Source organism: Danio rerio, chromosome 15, assembly GCF_052040795.2.
Source record: "Danio rerio strain M-AB ecotype USA chromosome 15, GRCz13ab, whole genome shotgun sequence".
In the NCBI taxonomy this organism is placed as follows: domain Eukaryota; kingdom Metazoa; phylum Chordata; class Actinopteri; order Cypriniformes; family Danionidae; genus Danio; species Danio rerio.
This window is the reverse complement of record NC_141035.1, coordinates 25783573-25805749: the sequence shown is the minus strand read 5'-3', so window position 1 is coordinate 25805749 and position 22177 is coordinate 25783573. Positions and strand designations below refer to the sequence as shown.

Below are 22177 nucleotides of genomic sequence, written 5' to 3'. Positions count from 1 at the left end.
ACTCCGTCATTCATAATCTTAGCTGATGTATCGGAGTCGAAAGAATATATCAAAGAGGAATTTTCTTTTAACAGTCCCGATATGTTTAATCTTTTTATTATTTTTTTTTTTTTCGTGTCATTTCTCTTCAGCAAATTAGATATTTTTTAAAGCTGCTTGATTCTTTTAAAACCGAAAGCAGGGCCCATAGTGTTTTTCCATAAGATACTCCTTTATGAATGTTTTAATTTTTTTATTAAAGTTTTTAATGTGCTTTTTGATAGTTTTATTTTATTTCAAGCAGCATCTAAATGCGAATTTATCCTCAAAACTTGGCATGAGAGCGATGCAAGTCATGTGTGGCATAATTGCCTTTTTTCCCTGCGCGTGCGAGATCAATTTCTGATCTTTTTGCAACTAAAATGAAAGCATAAACATTCAGTACAAATAAGTAGTCTTAAATAAATAAATAAATAAATAAATAAATAAATAAATAAATAAATAAATAAATAAATAAAGCAGTCTTTTAACCTAAATATAGAGAGATGTTCAGTGTTTGCTATTTTGACAGGACTAAGACAAGACATTTTCATTTATGTTTTTATTTCTGTTTTTACTTACATTTTCGTTGTTGATTATAGTTTACTATCTCATTTTATGTCTCAACAATTATAGATAATAATAAACGAATAATGAAAATTAATGAATAATGAAAATAGGCCTAGATATATTATTTATTTAAAGACATTGCCGACATTGAGCTTAAGTTGAATGCAGCTTCATCAAAAGCAGAAAAAAATAAAATAATTTGACCTATTTTAAGCAGATTATAATAAAAATATTTTTGCCGCAGGACATAAATTAAGTCTAGCAGGTTTGTTTTTTTAATACTTTAGTTTCAGTTCAGTTTTTTTTTTCAAAACGTCAATGTTCTCCTTTAAAGTAGCTATAACTGTTGTTTTGTTTTGTTTTTTTACTTAATGGCTCAGTATGTTTTGTATTTGAATTTGACGCGTCAGAAAAAAAAAACCGCTGAATCTCTGCAAATATTTGGTTAACTTATAAAACAAATGTATGGTTTAGTGATGTTAGTAATGCATAGAAAAATGCAAAGCAGAATTATTAAAGTTATTATTTCATTGATCTGAACATAACCATTTATAATATAATTACTAACCCGTCGTCTAAAATATTAAAATAATAAAATAGTCTATTATTTTATTCATGGCTAGAGCTTGATTAAATTGATTAACAAGCCATGTGCTTTTGTTTGTTTGTTCTCGGTACTGGGTATACGCAAAACATTTTCTAAAATGTCAAGCAGTATTTGTCTATAGAGCAGCATTTTGCTAATTATAATAGTCCTTTATATTTATATACATGTGTTTTTGCATATTCGTTATTTCACTTGATGCATTCGTTATTTAATGTTTGAATACTGAAATAAAAAGCCATCGTTTAAAAGGTTATTTCACCATCAAAATGTAGCCTGTTATATGTATCATTAACGTTTTATATAAAACTGCTGTGCAGTGTAAATGGGACCTTAATACAGTTTAAAGCGAAGTTGTCTGTAAGGATGATGGGCATGGCATGTCTATTGTTGTGGCTCGCGTTGTGAATATTAGAAAATAACTGTCGGGTGAAGGCTTTATGGTCGTGCGGAATTGTCTGCTGCTGTCATGGCTCAGCAGGCAACACCCTATTCAGCTAGGCTATGTTCGGTGTTTGTATGTACAAATTCGTTTTGGCGAATGCTAGAGCGTAATAGAGATATTTTAAATAACAAGTATAGTTCAGTCCAGAAGTTGCTGTGCATAGAAACATTCATTTTCATAAGGCCCCATTTGCGGTTTGGTTTTAAAACGCATAGGTTTTGCTGCGGTTACGCCATCCGTCCTCGGGAGTTTTGGATTTTGTGTAACCATGTTTGTGGAAAACACTTGAGGGTGGAGACATACCCCTTCCCCCATCTCATAACCAAAAGCTTGTCTTTCAGGTGTTAATGGGCATCGAGACCGAAGTCATGTCGCATTTCCACTGTCGGCCTATATTGCTCGCAGCGCGTAACGCAAACCCAGCCCTGTTGACATTGTGCATCCGTTAATAACTCGGTAGAAAATGTATTTTATAACATCCTCATTTAGACACAGTCAAACATTCAGCCCAAATGCACTGGAGAGACCTGAAACGTGTTCCCAAAAATGCTGTTTGCACGATTTGATTATTATCATCATATCCAAATACTTTATAAATTCTAAACCTTCTCTGGTGTTTATTGTTTTTAGAAAATATCTAAAATCTTTTAAAAGAAAATATCTTGTAAAATAAAAGTTTGATTTGGCTTTAACGGTTTTATTTATGTATAGGCCTACCTAAACTGTTATAGCTTGCTTTTGCTTGTTTTATATTGGTTTATTTATTTAATGCGATTTTATTATATCCGATAATGTAATTCTTTAAATTATATTTCAATGTGGCTTAGGCTTATCAAGATATGACACTTGTTTTGAGTCTACAAAAGGTAATTTGTAAAGTGTTATGTCTTTCTGTTGTATTCATATGGTGTATTATCTGCAAAATAAATAACAAAAAGAAAGAAGCCGCTAGCAGCATCCACAGAGCTGTGAAGAGAGCGCTCTTTTGCTCGGTCTCTCACACACAACCTTTATGTCTGCTGTGTCTTTAATATGGTGTGTAGATTATTATGCGTTATTGAAACATCAAGGGGGACGCAGCAAAATCACTTATAAATTAAAATTGTATTATTCTATGCAACAGCCTTACATTTAAAACGGAAACATAAGGGCGATTTTAAGCAAAAAGACCTCAGCCTATAAGTCTAGATGTTTTCTTTTCCTTTTTATTTATTTGTTTATTTGTTTGGCGCATGTGTGCGATAGGAAAACTATAGTGTAATTACGGCAAGCCATCTTTCCCAGACTCGGGGCAAATTCCTTTCACTCCGTCCCGAAGCCCCAGCTGGCCCTCCTGCCATCCACTGCGTAAAACATATGCTGGATAAGTTGACGGTTCATTCCGCTGTGGCGATCACAGACTAATAAAGGGACTAAACCGAAAAGAAAATGAATGAAGAATGAATGAATAAATTAATAATAATAAAATAAAAATAAGGTAATAATAAACACAAATGCCGCGTAAGCGGCCTTTTTTTTTTAGAGATGGTACATTTGAATTGCCTCTTCCCACTTCCCCCACCTCGAAATTGAAAGTTGCAAAGAGAACTCAATAGCAAAGATCATAGCCCATTAACACATCAACACATAGTCCATTTACACATCAACACAGTGCAAGTTTAGCGGAAGAATGTCAAATCAGAATCACGCAGATGAAGCACACCAGCTACTACTATGAAACTATTAAAATTGTTTTGTCATAAATTTGCTTATTTGCAGCAGCTTTTTTTCGCGCAACAGAAAAGCGGCGTTGGGAAGCCGTCAATGAATAAAAACAGGGTCAATAGTGAAAATCGGCTTTTCATTGTATCCCTATTACCTATATCAATGCATTGAAGGCCTTTTATGGTGTCATCTCGATAGAATAGCCTAAGTTATAAATAATTTAAAGAACAAAGTTATAAAAACTCACATTACATAAATAAACAATTAAAAATATGTTTAGGTTGTCTATTTAATTGCCCTCGTGATGATGGTGTGCTTTATCATTATGTGCGTTTTACTTATAACTAACCTGATTTAAATGATGGATCTGCGACAGAGAAACTAGGGGTTTTGGGGGACATGCATCACTATATCCTTTTTTTCCCCAAACTGTGCATAGTTCAGCTGCAAGTTACTGTACGTCTTTTTTTGGAAAAGCACCCCATGTCCGCTAGTGCCGCGCGCCTCTTTCTCTGGGCAAAAATGAGTTGATTTTTAAAATAATAAATATATAGATTAATTAAATTTTCAGCAAAAGAGACATTTATTTCATATTTCACTATGCATTTCATCTGATCTTTATAGCTTAATTAAACACATATTGTCAAAACCCACACATAGGCCTATTGTATGAAAATGAAAAAATAATAATAAAAATAAAAATAGATTTTTGATAACATTAAACAGGATAAAGGTAATAATAGTAGCCTATTATCAAAAGTAAGTCCACATAAAGAGTTCCAGTATTTGTGTGTTGGAGACAGGAGCGGGTATTGTTGGGTGAACACACAGCAGCACACACTCCCCCAGTAAGATGGGTTCTGTTCGACAGGGACTCAAAGTTGTTTTGTATGTGTTGGATTATCGGGTAGAATTTCTCCCGGATCTCGGAGTATTTAGTGCACTCGGGATATGCAGCTCCGTCTCAATCAGCTGCTGAGGGCACAGCCGCTTCTCCACCGGCAGCCATGTTTTTTTTTTGTGCGGGCCCGTCTTTACGGCTAGCTGATGTCCGCTGCCCGCTTCTAACATGTTAGAAAATACTGCAAATCAAGCTGTCGGTATCTCCCCGCGGTTGAAATTGTTCGTTATTCCGAAAAAAAGAAGAAGAAATATCAGCGCGCAGTAGTTGCTTTCTAGATTATTTAGGCCTATATTCAGCTTTTTTAATCTTGCAATTCTGATAATTAGAGATAATGTCTGTTCAACTTGTCTGTCATTTATTTCTCATTTGCTACTTATTTTATTAATTTGTTGATGTTAATATACTACATAGTCTTGTATATGCATATCTAAAATCCTTTGGCATTCAAATTTGCTTTGAACTTGAAAGAGAGAAAGAATCGGATTTTACCTGTCAGAGCACATTGCATATGCTTTTTTTGAAATAACATGTATTTAACAAATATTTTAGCACATCGAAAGTAATTAAATTACCTGTCTTTTGATTAAAACCTTTATGCAAAAAGATCAGAAAAAAAGGCAATATGCGACACATGACATGCATCGCTCTCATGCCACGTTTTGAGGATAAATTCGCTTTTAGGTGCTGCTTTGAATAAAATAAAACTATTAAAAAGCACATTAAAGAATACTCATAAAATAAAACCTTGATAGAGGAGGATCTTATGAAAAAACACCAATTGACGGGCTCTGCTTTCGGTTTTAAAAGAATCAAGCAGCTTTAAAAATATAATTTGCTGAAGAGAAATGACAGGGAAAAAAAAGATTGAACATATCGGGACTGTCAAAAGAACATTCCTCTTTGATATATTCTTTCGACTCCGACACATCAGCAAAGATTATGAACGACGGAGTGTCCTCCACTGCTTCAGTGGCGTGTCCCGCTGGTTATAAACGAGGAGGCGGAGAGAATGCGCTGCTTAGTTTCGGCTCGATATATTTAAATAAAAACTAACAACGAGCTGCTTATAACGCTCAAAAAGTTAAACTCAAATGCACAACCCTTGTTGGTTGCACCTGCAGGATGCACAATGAACCTAACGCGCCATAATTTTAATTCTATATTCGTGAAGAATGAGCCAACCGCATATGCTTAGTCAGTCCTGTTGGTCGGGACTCTGCTTTATAACTTATTAGTTTATTACAATAATCACACTTAGCTTTGCCATTGTTCTTCACATATAGCCACTCAACACATCTTGCGGTCCATCTTTAATGTTTAGATTATTGAAGGTGCTATTGACGTTTTGAGAAAAAAATTAATAGTACTGAAACTAAATTATTAAAAATAAACTTGCGGGACAAGGCAAGCACATATCTTAGCCGTTTGTTCACACTCTGCCTGTATTAACATAAATGCTGTATTTTAATATAGCTTATTTTGATTAATTAGCTTTAACTGACAGCCTTTTCTTCTTTTTCCGCGGTTATGCGGCATTATTTCACACGCATATGCAAGGTGACTGAATATGAAAATAAAATACAAAACATACTGAGCCATTAAGTAAAAAAACAAAACAAAACAACAGTTATACTTTAAAGCAGAACATTGACGTTTTGAAACAAAAAAACGGAACTGAAACTAAATTATTAAAAATAAACCTGCCAGACTTAATTTATGTAATATTTTCATTATTCATTTATTCTCATTATTCGTTTATTATTATGTACTATAATTGAAACATAAAATGAGATCGTAAATATAATCAACAACGAAAATGTAAATAAAAACGTAAATTAAAAATATAAATGAACATGTCTAGTCTTAGTTCTATCAAAATAGCAAACACTACATCTCTCTATATTTAGACTAAAAGACTGCTTTATTTATTTATTTATTTATTTATTTAAGACTAATTATTTGTACTGAATGTTTGTGCTTTCATTTTAGTTGTCTTTCATTTCTTCAATTCTATTTTCCAAAACGAATCCTCTTTGCACTTAATAAGTTTACAATAAACCAGGTAAAAAAAAAATTAAATGTAAGTTGAGGTGATCGCAAGTTCACAACTGTGAGGTGATGTGCTCTATCGGCAGGATAATCTATATTATTTTGCTGTTTTTCATATGCGCACGTTTAAGATTTGAGATTATAACATTGCCATGATAGTCAAAGAAATCAAAACATTATTTTCACCCCAACGCAATTTAATCGGGCACTGAAGGCTAATAACTTAATTCTTATATTAGCTTTTTGACTTCTCACCATGTATCTTTTCTACAGCATAGTATAGTGTAAGAGCATGTCTATTACCAGAAAAACTAAATTAAAATTATATTTTAATTGAACACATCACATCACATACAGTAAGCTACGCCTACAGAACAGTCTGTTTAGCATTGTGAAAAGGCAAAGCTGAATATCTGTGGTTAAAGTGCCACCCAGCGGTCAAATGCTGCTGGCGCATCAAGCACCGCCGTCGCCGCGGCATGAATGGCGGTACAAGGAACACATTGAAGTAGTAACATCTGTAACTGTATAAACTGATAACAGCAGGAAAGTCATCCATAGTAAGGTAAGAGGTCAGCTGGTGGTGTGAAAAGGACCATACCGACCCATAGCATTCGTTTTAAAAAACGAAATGTAGCCATACGAAGCTCTTGCAACATGATTCGTAATCTCCAGAAACGTATACACAGTAGAGCTATGCTTCTCAGAATGAGAATTGGTCTATTTCTTACAGACTTGGCTCAATCTGATTGGATTATTATGGATAAGAGATCAGCCACAATCTGTCATTTCATAGATTCTCTTGAAATTCATTTTTTAAAGTTCACAAAGTGATATATTGTCTGGGTTAGTGTTGGATTTTATAGTACAAACATTGTAATAATCTGCCAGTACATTCAGTTATTTTACATACTTATTTCTCCATATATTATCTCTCATACATTATTCAAACTACTAAAACATGAACAAAAAGTCACTTTTTAAACTAGAGTTTTCAACATCAAAAGTTAACAGAGCAGAGATCAAGGTCCCATAATGTAATTCACAACTGTAAATAAATGGAAATCACTTTTGAGTAACAAAATACAGAAGCTGTTAACTAACAGATATTTTTTACAGTGTGTATACGCTAACTTAATATTGCAAAGCCATTTTCCAGTGTTTACATTAACTACATTTACATCAGCAGCTTTTATTTCAGTTAATTAAATCAAAGCTACTGAGGAATCCCAACTTAATGTTTACTTGAACACTACAAAAAGCAATTGGGTTATATAATCTTTTTCTTAACTGACACATTCAATGTCTCTGAGCTTGCATTTTAACAAACAAACCAAGTTGTGTTCTCAATCAAAGCACAGAAGCCCTGGCTTATGATATAATGCCAAAGACATCAAGAGCTACTACAAAAACCCACAGAACAGTTTGTACAGTTTAGACAGCTTTACCACTACAAGCCCAAACCGGCTCTAATATACTGTCTTTCCTTACGAAAATGTTAGATCTGGCCCATATCACCAGGGTAAAATTCAATCTGTGTGTTTGTGTGAGTGTGCTGTAACTCCAGCAATGACAAAAGCTCAGAGCGGTAATGAAAACGCTAGTGGAGTGGTCCACAGGTGCCGGGTTCTGCAGCGTGTTTTCAACTGCGCTGCGTTTACCGAGATAAAGCAGACTTTGCAATCAGCCTGTGATGAATGGGCCGTGATAGAGCTGAAATTGCTCTTCGGTGGCTCTTTAATGCAGCCAAAGTCTCCGTATATCTTTAAAGAGGAATAAACACATGGCACAAAGTTCTCACCAGTTCTCCCAGCTGCAACATCATCAAGCACATTAACAATAACAGATATGAGTGGGAAGTAATCGGTCCACCTGTACTCCAATCGCTCTTTTTGTGAGACACACAAGAACATAACCATCACTAGTTCATTTACTGCACAAAAAGGTTTTCTGTTTGTTAAAAAACTTTTAAATAAACATTAAAGATTAATTCTGGGTTAAATCAAACGCCAAAGATATAGTGCTGTATTTGAGTGAAACAGCTGCTAAAATGACTGAACAAAAATAAAGACGAGACTTGGTTTTGTCTACAGTGAAGCAAGTGGAAGTTTGGATGAGTGTTTTCAATTGCTGTGATCTTGCATGAGAGCATAGGGATTATTGTCATTTACAAAACAATTTGAGGGTGCATACGTAGATCATTCATAACAAATATGGCAACTAGGCATGGGACGATAACTAGTTTCAAGGGTTACCACGGTTTGGTTTTAATGTCAAGGTTTTAAAAAAACACTAAAATATTCCAGGGTATCCAATTGAAATCAGAATTATTAGCCCCACTTGAATTAGTTTTTTCTTTGTTAAATATTTCCCAAATGATGTTAAACAGAGCAAGGAAATTTTCAAAAGTGTGTCTGATAATATTTTTTTTAATCTGGAGAAAGACTTATTTGTTTTATTTCGGCTAGAATAAAAGCAGTTTTTATTTTTATTTTTAAAAAACATTCTAAGGTTAAAATGATTGGCCCCTTTAAGCTATGTTTTTTTCATAGTCTACAGAACAAACCATCATTATACAATAACCCGCCTAATTACCCTAACCTGCCAAGTTAACCTAATTAACTTAGTTAAGCCTTTAAATTTTACTTTAAGCTGAATACAAGTGTCTTGAAAAATATCTAATAAAATATTCTGTACTGTGATCATGGCAAAAATAAAATAAATCAGTTATTAGAATTTAGAAATGTGGTGAAATTTCATTTTCATATTTTATCCTTAGATAATCCTCACAGAACGGCATTACATGCTGCTTTGCTATAGCTATAGGACATTAGGATCTTACATTAAAGTGTAACAAATAAAAACTGGATCTCAGGTATAAACCATTTCAATGTGCTGTTGCCACTGACCCATGAACATTTCCTGCTTGTTGTCAAATATTTTAATGACTATAACAAGAGACAATTTAATCATATCTTCCTGTTAAAACAGCTATCACATTGTTATTCATAAATACGTGGCTCTTTTAGGATTCTCAGGGAAAAAATGTAAAACAGGAAATATGTTAGGACCATTCTTCTCGTTTACATCCCTCAAAATGGTCTGAAGTGGGTAGGTACAGTGAGTAAAGACCAATTAGGGCCTGTTTATGCTTATATTGAATTGATTGTACAGATTGTTCATGCTTGTCATTAAATTAACATTACATATAAGGAATAAAAATACAAAACCAGAAGATTGCTGCTCATTCACCACAATCTCTTATTTTCTCATTTTACAGTTTATTTTATTATACAGAATTATCTTCTTTCTTTCCAAGAAAAAAATTAGCATCTCCTTTGACTGGATTTATCGGAGTGGGCCAGCAACCTTGAAAAACTTTTTTTTGAGTGCATAAAACACTTAATAGGTTCCAATATCCAATTTTACAACTTAGTCACTATGACAACGAAACATCCAAAAACACAAATGACCACAAAAATAATGAGAACAACTTTTGGCTAACATGATATCCAGTTCCAATATCCAATTTTACAACTTTGTTGCCATGCCAATGAAGCACAATTGACCACAAAAAAATGAGAATCACTTTTTGGCTAACACAATGCACTGTACAAGATTTAATAGCATAATTAATTTAAGTGCTTTTATACAATTAATGGCTTCACATTTCTGCTTTTAAGTCCTCCAAAATTAGCTCCATATACCATACTTCCCTAGTAAATCTCAAACTCTCAAAGTCTCAAAACCCTTTTTTTTTCTACCAAGGAAAGGGAACAATGAATGCATCAAAATGCATTTTACCAACGTTGGCCCTATTTACATCTGAATACATTTGATATTAGGAGGCATTTTGGTGCTCTGGATCACAAATAAATGAGTAAGGCATATTCATTTTTACACCTGATGTTTTAATCCAATTTATCCATCTGCCTAATGCGCTTCAACGACACATTATGTTTAAGAATTTGGTCAGTGGGCGGAAAGTAGGTGGTTTTTTTATGGTTATTTGAACATTTAATTACATGAACATCTAAATATAAAAGCAATCTAGTCAAATGCATTTTCAACTAGTTGTGGAAGTGAAAATAAACATTTACCAATTGTATTTAGTGTTGTGACTGGATCATCTTAAAATCAGATGTAAACAACGTCATCATGCCACAAACTCTGTTGATTTTACTCAACTTGAATTAAACCAGCAACCACCCTTAAGCAGCTGTCGCTGGTTGCACATAAAGAGATTTAGTTGCATCATAAAGAGATTCTAAGTTACTGTACAACTGACACACTGCTAAATAGTTTTGTGTTGCATAAACCTAACTATATGATTCAACTAAATATTACTCTACTCATCATGAATAATGGTTGAAAAGAGATGACAGCAAGATTAGATTACATTGACAAGCTTTTGTCTGAAAATGAACAACCACAAATTCTCACTTCTTTCATTTCTCTCGGCTCACAGCCTTTACTTTTTAACGTCCTGCCAAATCTCAAGAATTTTTCCAGTGTGTGACAGACAGGTACAAAAAAAATTCAAGACAGACTTTGTCTTGTTTTTCATGACTGAATTTGTCTTCCTGTCCTTTTCTCTTTAGGCTATCAAATAATTAAAAAGTGTAATGTTTCAATTTCCATAACCTCACGTTCAGTTCACGCTCATTTCAGGCAAGTTCCTGTTTTACAAATCGAATAATTGTGATTGGGTTATAGTTCATTTAGTGCAACTACATATTACTTTACGGAGAGCTTATGATCTACTAACTACATTCTTTTTTTAAGAACATGTGATGCAACTAAAATACATACAAATTTAAATACAAACTAACTAGTTACTAATGGCCCATTTCCACTAAGTGGTACAGTATGGTATGGGTCAACTTTTTCATCCATTTCCAACAAAAATGTACCAAAATGTGGAGCAAGACGAGCAGCTGAATGATATTGGTTTACAAAGAAACATCACTAGTGCGTGCACAAGCCAGAAGAATAAAGCACCATTTTTAAATACATAGTCAAAACATTACATCATGATAATATATACATATAATAGCAAGCCATGGTCAACCCGAACTCAAACAAACCTTGTCATCGTCTTGATAAACAGCCAAAAAGCAGAGCAGAATCTGAATGTGTCCTGTTGTTGTTTAAGAGGCCGCCAAGAAGCGTGAGTGGTTTCACTTTCTCTGGAGAGATCGAGTGCACTCACTATATTTGAAATACCTAAATTATATATGTGAAATAACTATATTTGAAAGACTGAAGCATGAAAAACAAAGGAGAAGCCCCAAAAAAGGAACAAATGATTCTTTCAGCAAACTAAAACATGAACAAACTGGCATGTTTAATTTTTATTGTTGCCTTTTGTACAATTTATTCGTTTATGAACCCAAATAAGGCCTAAATGTATGTTTTGGGTATTTTTTGTTATTGTTAACTTTTGAGACTGTAAGTCTCTGTATGCGTTTAAAAATGTTTTATTTTTATCATGCAGGTGTTAATTAAAGTTCTAAATGATTTCTCCACCTGTCCTTTACTGGTTTTCATGAGCATTCACCATGCATAGCCCTCTTATTCTCAGCCTCTTTATCCCCCCTTTATTTTCTAACAGGCATGACCCAGCCAGATATGCGACATCTGGCCTAAGGCTACTGAGAGCCTCTTTTTTTCATTATCACTATACAGTGTAGGAGAAGATGAGAAAATTGCCCCTAGATAACAGCCTAGTGGATTACATCTTCAATTGGTGGTTGCTGCTCCAGGAAATGCTATCACACGCATACTTGTTAGTTTCCACTCATCTCCGTGGAGAAGAGTCTTTATTTAGATCAGCATTGTACCCCGAGGTGATCACAGACGGGACTGTTTCTGGAAGCTAAAGAGAAACTCCTTTAAAAAAAGATTATTCCTTAGGGTGTGTGTAAAACTCTTGGCTAACTCATTGGCTATATGGCCACACTGTATCCAGAGTTTTTGAAAATGTTCCCTCTGGCAGGAGTTTTCTTTCAAAAGTTTTGGTTTCAGTCACCTGATGCTGCATTTGCATGTGGAGGAACAGCCAGACTTGGAAAAAGCAGGATATTTAAAAAAATACCCATGTTTGAGTGGACAGGGCCTTAATCGGTAGGATATGTGGACCATGAATATGCAGTAGAAGACAGGACTTACCAGAATGGTAGTTATGGTGAGAGTGGTGTTGAATAGTGTGTCCGTCACGTTAAGTGAAGGAAGCTTCCTCTCCATGGACAGTCCCTGCTCTGAATGCCATTGACCGATCTGTGAGAGAAACACACTGCGAGTTATACTAAGCCTTCTCAAAAAAAGCATGACAAAATGCAACCATGAAGCCTGAAAGGGATAGTTCACCAAGAAATGAGAAACTGTCTTTCCAAGAAAAGTGGCTGTCAATCTTCCAAGAGCACCATGAATGTATCACAAAAAAAGTCTGTAGCCATTAAATTATATTTGGTGTCTTTAAAGCCTTTGTGTATTTATTTTTGCTGTGAGATACGGGCAAAATTATATTTATCCCTGAATAAAACTCGTTTTCCCATGCACCATAGCTCTCAAACTCTATAGGTTAATGATATTTTATGTTACATTGTGTTGTCAGACAGAACGTTAGTAATAAAAATACTTTGGACATATGGTAATATGGCTTAGTGCAGAAAAAAAAATATTGTCACGCAAAAATTCAAATTAAACAAACACAAAGATGAATCCAATTGCAAGTGTGTTTATTATGACCAAAGGTCATAAGTCAAAAAGTGCTAAATTAGTCCAAAACAAATAACAAACAATCCGTATCAGTATAAACGTTTCAGGTTTAACAAAACTGTAAGGTCCAACGAGAGTCCTGACAAAAACATAGAGAAACAAAAAACAAACAGATATAGGCGAAGCTCAAATGAAGCACAGCTGAAGCTGCTGATCCGAACAGCTGATCTGTGTTAGGTAATGACCCCGCGTGATCACAACATAGACACGCAACACAAAGCACGTGGAGTAAAGTAAAACATAACCACGTAATAACAACAAAAAACACAACAGAAAGAGCGTATGCACCCATAACCGTGACATATTTTGAAGGAAATCTGATGCAATGTAAGCAGAATTTTGTCAGAAATGTTGTCAGTATTTCAGTGGTATTTTTTGCCCAAGCCTCTTTTACATTTCTAATCATGCACAGGAGTCAAGTACACATTCCTTCTGCAAGCAGAAGTTCTTGTTGGAATTTACCTAACTGTGGACTATTTTCAAGCACTGCAAAATATCATTGCGCCTGTTGCAGCCATGGTACAGCAACAAAGTTCCTTGATTATTACACCAGAATGAGAGTACAGTTCCTACCCATATTAGCCTTGAAATTAGCAACTTTGCATTTTCTGGTACAGTCTTCCTACAGTCTCATAGAACACTGTATAGAAGAGTAAATCTGTAAATAGGAAAATCTTTGAAACTCTTCGGTCATTTTTGAGTGAGATACTAATTGTAAATTCAATTCAATGATCTCAGCTCAGCTAAAAGTGTCCCAGCCATACCCAGAGATTGGCTAAATGGATTTGTCTACTTTTTAACCATACTCACACTAACTACTAGAAGTCAGAGCGATGGCAAATCCAACAAGTTCAAAGGTAGCCTTGCAATCTGGAAATGTAAGCAATATTTTGCCCTCATTGAGGTGAAAGGCAAAAATGTTTATGTATCGTGCAACTTATGCCCAGAAAAAAAAGAGCTCTGCGTTGGTGACAAGTAATCCTAATCTGATAAAGCACCTGTCGTCACATGCCACCACAAAATTAGAGGCTACGCAAGTGATAACGTGAGCTCTGCTACCAAAGGAGGAGACAAAGCCACAACCTAAAAGCGAACAAAACTACGGTCGGCTTAGTCACTTTATTAATCCGGGTGTCACAGCGGAATGAACCCCCAACTTATCCAGCAAAGTTTTTACGCAGCAGATGCCCTTCCAGCCGCAACCCATCTCTGGCAATTAACCAATATAATATCTAGATATATTAAGGACATGCTGCCATTGTCTCTCACATTGTCCCAAAACAACAATAAAATAGTGTAGACGTTTTATATCTATTTTATAGTCATTTGACAAATTAGATTTTTTTTAAGTAACACAATAGTTACTTTTCCTGGTAATTAGTTACTTTTATACTTATGTAACTCAGTTACTAACTCAATTACTATTTGTGAGAAGTTGTAACTATAACGACTTACCCTTTTAAAGGATTGTGTCCAACACTGAACTGGATTAAGCTGGTCATGTGCTGCTCCTGAGCAGATGCAAAACAACACCTGCATAGCCTAAACCAGCTTGTGACCAGCTTAACCCAGCTCATGACAAGCTAAGAACCTGCTTGAACCAGCTCAAACCAGCAGACATACTTTAAAACACATCTAACAAGAACCCTATGTGCAGTTTTTTGTTTCAAAAGGGAGCATATGCTAAAAAAATATCACTTTTTGTGTTCCACAGAAGAAATAAGTCATACTGGTATGAAGTCGTAAGGGACAAAGAATGATGTGCATTGTAATCCTTGCATGAGCGGCTCTATTTAGACTCAATGTCAGGTAGAGGATAATGCGGAAGAGTGCTTGTACTGAACAGTTAGAAGGAACACCTTAAAGAAAGTGGTGAAGGGACACGCGCTCAATCAGAGATGCAACAGAATGCATTCATTAACTCAATTACACCCCAATTCTCTGAAGCGAGCCAATGTCCTCATTATCATTCCACTTTTGGCTGGCACCCCTCCGCTAGACCGCCTATACGAGGGCCACGCTGTCTTTAATGGGAGCCTGAGTCTCCACCCAGCACACATGGCAGTCCTAAATCACCCATCATTTTTATTTTTTATTATAATTATGAAGCGGCATGGTTCAGTGGGCCTCCTGTGTGAAGTGCTCTGCGGAGGTGCCGCTCTATTTATCTTCCCTACGCTATACCTGATCTCCAGCATTCCCTTAGACCCAAATGACACAGGGGAGGATGCGGCAGCTCTGCGCACGATCTAAAATTACCTGCTTTCTGAAATATGAAGGTGTCAGGGGTTACAAACAGTGAAGAAAGTGAACAACAGGGTTTTGTTTTTGTTCGGTGTGAATGTAGAAGCAATAACAACCGTGTGGTGTCATTCCAAGGACTTTATTGCTGCCAGAGAACTGGGAACATTTTCCCTGCATGCATAGAGCATCTTGCATGACGTATTCCTAAAAATGAAGAGCAAAATACATCTGCTCTGGCTTGACTTTTATGTTGCCACAGATAGCTGCTGTTTAAGACTGCACTGATTCTCACAAGGTTGCAAGTTACTGAGGATATTCCTTTTGAAAAAGGCTTAGCATTCTTTACTGCAAACTTGTTTCTCAAAGTCTTGTTTTCTGTGTAAAAAAGGTATATTTACATGTAAAGATCAGATGTAACATATTAAGACTTTTTTAGAGATGATAAATGATTTCTTCATGAGGGTAAATCATAAATAAATTATAATAATATTATATTTTAATATTAATAATATTACAATTATTTGACAATACATTTTCACAACAACAAACTAAAATGCTAACTCACAAAAAGCCTAGCAAAAGCTATGATCAAATCAAATAAAATAATATTGTGCTGTAATGTGTTTGTGTGTGGCCCTGGTTTTCATAATGTTGTGGGGACCACATAACCCAACAGGTAGATTTAGTAACTATGACCTTGTGAAGAGTTTTTTTTGGTCCCTAGGAGGAAAAATGGCTAATGAATCATAGAAAACAATTATTTTGAAAATGTAAAACTGAGGAATGTTTACTGTGAGGGTTGGGTTTAGGGTTGAGGCTGGGGTGAGGGGAAATATACTCTCACAGGCAACTTTATTAGGTGGCATACCTTTGTGGCATAGATTCAACAAGGTAGAGGGTAGGAGATGTTGAAGTATATTGACACGATAGCATCACAGTTCCTGCAGATTTGTCAGCTACACATCCATGATGCGAATCTCCCATTCCACCACATCTCAAAGGTGCTGTATTGGATTGAAATCTGGTGACTGTGGAGGCCATTTGAGTACAGTGAACTCATCATTGTCATGTTCAAGAAATCAGTCTAAGATGATTCATTCTTTGTGACATGATGATGCGCTATCCTGCTCGAAGTAGCCATCAGAAGATGAGTACACTGTGGTTAAAAAGGGATGACATGGTCAGCAACACTACAAAGGTAAGCTGTGGTGTTGACATGATGCTCAATTGGTATTCATGAGCCCAAAGTGTGCCAAGAAAATATCCACCACACTATTACAGCACCACAAGCTTAAACTTTTTTTTAAATATTTTTTTTACCTTTATTTGATAGGACAGTAGAGATAATTGATTCAATTCAATTCAATTCAATTCAGCTTTATTTGTATAGCGCTTTTACAATGTAGATTGTGTCAAAGCAGCTTCACATAAATGGTCATAGTAACTGGAACAGTGTGGTTCAGTAACTGGAACAGTGTGGTTCAGTTTTTAGTGTTTAAGTTCAGTTCAGTTTAGCTCAGTTCAGTGTGATTTAATCATTACTGAGAGTTCAAACACTGAAGAGCCAATTCATCGATGCGTAGCTCTACCAATCCTGAACCATGCGAGGCAGTGGCGACAGCGGAGAGGGAAAAAAAACTTCACCTGATGGGAGTGAAGAAAAAAAACCTTGAGAGAACCAGACTCAGTTGGGCACGACCATTTTAATTTCTCCGCTGGCCAAAAGTCTAGTGCAGAACTTCATTCGTCGTGGATGAAGTTGACAGGAAAGCATGGGCAGCAGAGAAAGGGGAAGGATCGGCATAGGACCGAGGTGGAATCAAACTCAAGTCACCGTGAGCACCATATCGCATGTGTCGATGCACTAACCACTGCACCGCTAGTGCCGACCACAAGTTTAAACTTTGATACAAGACACGATGGATACATGCTTTCATGTTGTAGATGCCAAATTCTGACCCTATCCGAGTGTTGCAGTAGAAATAAAGACTCATCAGATTAGGCAATCTTCTATTGTCCATCTTTACTGAGCCTGTGTGAATTGTTTCCTGTTTTTAGCTGACAGTGGTGGCACCCGGTCTAGAAATTTGCATTGCATTAACGAGCAGTTGGACAGGTATACCTAATAAAGTGGCCGGTGATTGTACAGTGTAAAAATCATTAAGTCTATTAAGTCTGTTGGAAATCCCCATAAAGCATGAAAATCAACATCTTTCTTTCTCTCTCACTCTCTCTCTGTGTATGCATGTGCATCTTGTATTCCTTTCGTTGTGGGGACCAAATGTCCCCATCAGCAAAAAGGCTCATAAATAATAAAGAATAAAGTCTTTTAAAAACATAAAAATGCTGATTTTTCCCCATGATGGTTAAGGAGTAGGGGTAGGGAAAATAAAATGTGTACAATATTAGAATAACTACATTTATAGGAAGTCTACATAAAGTGCATAGAAGTCCCCCCTAATCCCTCTCTCCCCTTAGATTTATTTATTTTTTTTTGAATATTTCGCAAATTATGTTTACCAGATCAAGAAAAGGTATGTCCAATAATATCTTTTCTTCTGGAAAAAAAGTCTTATTTGTTTTATTTTGGCTAGAATTTAAATTTTTTTAATAAACATTTTAAGGTCAAAATTATTAGCCTCTTTAGGCTACCTTTTTCGATTGTCTGCAGAACAAACCATCGCTATTCAATAACTTGCCTAATTGACCTAACTTGCCTAGTTAAGCTAATTAACCTAGTTAAGCTTTTAAATGTTACTTTAAGCTGAATACAAGTGTCTTGAAAAAATGTCTAGTCAAATATTTTTTACTGTCAAAATGGCAGTTATAAAATAAATCTGTGAATATAAAGTTATTAAAACTGTTATGTTAAAAAATGTGGTGAAAAAAATCTTCTCTCCGTTAAACAGAAAATGGAGGAAAACATAAACAGGGGAGGGCTAATAATTCAGGGGGTTAATAATTCTGACGTCACCTGTATATGTGTGTATGTGCAGTGAACATACAGAGAAAGTGAAAACGCAAGGACACCTGGAATCAAAGATTTCCTCTGAGAATATGATCAAAAGATCCAGCTTTCTATTTCGTTCCCTCCTCTCTTCTAAGTAGAGAAACCACCTTTACTCTCATAAATGAAATCCAGCAGCAGCCAAACAGCCTTGATGGCTCTGTGGAATCAGAAGCAGAAACCAGCCCACAGCCAGAACCCCCAGCTCCAAATCATGTCAATGGAGAGAGCGTGCCATTTCAAAAACAATTAGGATTTATTAGGAGAGACGTAGGAAAGGAGGAGAAGTGCAGTCAGGGACAGTGTGGGACTGAAGACAGTCTGGATATCGTCCAATATTTCTGAGAGTAGCACAAACAGCTCTGACAAACAGCAAGCGCAAAACATGCCCAGAGTGGCAAACAAACACACTGTTGTAGCTGGGAACATTAGACCTGCATATCTACTTATAAGTAGATACGCATGCTCATAAATACAAGATCAATTACAGAAAAGTTGAGATGTTTTGTAAAATGCAAACAAATCAACAATCTGCGATTTGATAAATACCTTTAACTTGTATTTACAGTTTTCCTCAGTCACTTGGGTACATTTCTCACATCAGAATTGAAATTCTCAAAACAACCTGTTCAATCTCCACATCATTGTGTCAGTTCTGCACATTATAAAAGCCGTTTTTCAGAGAGAGGTCTGAATGCAAACCTGGTACAGTGAAATCTGAGCTGCATCCAATGCTTTTTAATGGGTTCACCTAACCCCACCCCTAACCTTACCTGTCACAGTGACATCACTCACTCCATTTGGTGCAGTGTGTCTGAAATTGCATCGCTGAGTGATGCAATCTCAGTTTGCATCATAAAGACTGCATCCAGATACTATTGGTTTTTCATTTCTTTAAACAAGTTGCAAATATTTTTGTACATCCATGCAAATGATTATGTGCAATTCTGACATTCCCTAGATTATGTATAGCTTACAGTATGTCATGTTGATCAAAAAGTATTACGTTGGTCTCTGTTGTATAGTCTAACCCCCTACAACAGGGGTGTCAAACTCAATTCCTGAAGGGCCGAAGCCCTGCACAGTTTAGTTCCAACCCTGCTCCAACACACTTACCTGTAGGTTTCAAACAAGCCTGAAGGACTCAATTAGTTTGATCAGGTGTGTTTAATTAGGGTTGAAACTAAACTGTGCAGAGTTTGACATCTGTGCCCTACAACATTACATCGTTGTTCCCTGTTGTGTTCATTATTTAATATAGGCTCCCTCAAAACACACAGTCACACACAAAATGGACTTCCAGTATGGATTATAATTTTATTATAATAATAAATTATTAAAAAAAAAAAGTTAAAAACAAAAAAAGTTAAAAAAAGTTAAAAGTTTTTAATTATTGTCAACTCTCATTATTTCTTATATATGGCTTTTGTGCTTTTATAGAATGGGAGTTGGTTAACATATTTAAGGCCATGCAAAGATGGGTAGCATTTTGATTGTACAGGTATGTAGTGGGTCGCTCTGGCCCAAAATGCCAGGGCCAATTTTTTTTTTGTCCCATTTCAGCCCTGCATGTAGGTAAGTTATTATATTTCATTTACCATGCAACAAAGTGAATAGATGATGAGTATTATTATGTTTTTTTCTATTTTGTATTATATGTTGGTAATGAAATACATTTGGGTTTTCTAAACACCTTCATATTGTGTGTAGTGTGTTTGTGGACCCCCCTGAAATAGCAGTGGCCTTCCCCTGGCCACACCATGTAAAAAATTGTTACTCCGCCACTGCTCCCGTCTTGTCCGTCCTGTCTTATTTTACTTAATGTTGAACAAACCACACCTTGCGCTCTTATTATTATTTATTTTCAGTTAAGTTCATCTTATCTTATTTAATTTTATTCATTCATCCATTTATTTTCTTTTCAACTTAGTCCTTTTAAAAATATGGGGTTGTCACAGCAGAATGAACAGCCAACTTATCCAGCAGTGGATGCCCTTCCAGCTGCAAGCCATCTCTGGGAAACATCCATACACACTTATGCACTACAGACAATTTTAGCCTGCCCAATTCACCTATCCCGCATGTCCAAAGCACTACCTACTGTGTCACTGCATCGCCCTTATTTAATTTCATTTTTCTACATTTTATATTAGTGTGTAGTCCCGTGTTATGTTGTCAGTTTATGTTGTTTGATGTAGCACCTTGGTCCTGGAGGAACATTGTTTTGTTTCACTGTGTGCTGCACTTCATATTGTTGCAATGACAATAAAGCCAACTTGACTTGACTTGACTTGGTGATCCACAAGGGCATCATGTTTGGGTGTAAAAGTAACATCTCAGTCTTAGCAAATAAAGCTGGACTATGGCTCATAACTTTGTCCAAAAGTCATGTGAGAATTGAACTAACATAGAAATAAAATAAAATAGAACTGAAAATCCCATCTCGCAATGCAAAATTACATACAATTTAAGTTTTTTACCAACTACAAGACATAACACTGCAAAAAATTTCAGGGAATCCAGAGATATTTCAGTGTGTGCAAAGCTAGGAAACCTCAGTAGATTATGATTGTTATTTACAGTAAGCCTCAGATTGCATTGAATAAAAACGTTCATGTTTGCTGTTAAATAAAGCCTCATGAGCTCAGGGGAACGTCAGATATCTTCTTAGAACAGTCTGCTGCTGCATCAAGAAATGCCACTTGATTCTTTGTTGTGGTTAAAGCTATACATCAGGGGTCCGTTCTTCGTACTTGGATTACTCAATTAGCTGGATTTGGATATTGATGATTTATCGCGATCTAGGATTGTTTCATTCTTCAAAAGTCATCTGAGACTTGTTGTCATAGCAACAGTTCTGGTAATTTATATCTGGTTGGGAGCTGGTTCATTTCATATAAACAGGATTAGATTGGGTCAATTCAAGCAAAGATAATACTGAAAGTATGTACCAAATGCTGATATTTTCTTACAATAGTTATATACACATGGGAATATAGTAAATATATATTTTTTTACTATATATAGTTAAAGTAAAAAATATATATTAATAAAACTTATGCAATCAGCATTCCAAAATAAAAGTACAAAAACTGCCACCTGGTGGTTCTCATTGGAAATTTATTGATATAAACTTTTTAGATACAAACGCGTACATATAACACGTACAATATTTGACCTTTTTTAAAAAAGGATAATAATTTATTCAGTCATGCACGTCTTGAGCGCTAATATGATGGTGATTTGATAGTCCCTTTATTCTATAGTCTTTGTTTGATGCTTCCCAAAAGTTGCAAACACCTTTATCGATATCAAAATGCCTTTTGGGTGCAAAATTATTAATACATATATAAATTTATACAGTTATTCCTTTTGTCGATTAAAAAAACTTGAGTAGGTTTATAGGCTACTGTAATAAAGAAAATTTTCTATAAATGTAGAACTAAATACATTGATATGCATTGAAATACATGATGAATACTCTTAAAACATGGAAGTGTAATGCCTTTAGCTCACAAATAATGTGGAAAGTTATTGTGTATCATATTTAACAAATTGTTTACTGCTAATTTTATGTAATGTAGCACACATGGATAATTGAATATTAATCAGATGATGTCATTACGCTGCTGTGCCGTCAGCCAATCGTTGCATTGCTGATCATGATTTTGAGGATCGATAGATCTGTCCTTCACAACACACGCAGTGATCTCAGATCAGTTTATCCAGACATTTTAATTTGATTAACGAACTTGTTTGAAGAACCAAAATAGCCAGAGATCAGTTATCAAGTTGAACAGATCCAGGATCTGCCAAATCATCTAGATCATTTAAGTGAGGTACGAAGAATGG

At 35.5% G+C, this 22177-nt stretch overlaps 1 protein-coding gene across 6 annotated transcripts in view; it reads right to left on the bottom strand.

Annotated features, from left to right (window-relative positions):
• grik4 (glutamate receptor, ionotropic, kainate 4) overlaps positions 1 to 22177 on the bottom strand; it is a 647123-nt gene that overhangs the window by 69230 nt on the left and 555716 nt on the right. For all 6 annotated transcript variants that reach the window (XM_087284137.1, XM_087284133.1, XM_087284134.1 and 3 more), the window contains one exon: positions 12466 to 12573. In XM_087284137.1, the coding sequence (XP_087140263.1) occupies positions 12466 to 12573 (108 nt within the window). The remainder of the gene's footprint in view (positions 1 to 12465; positions 12574 to 22177) is intronic.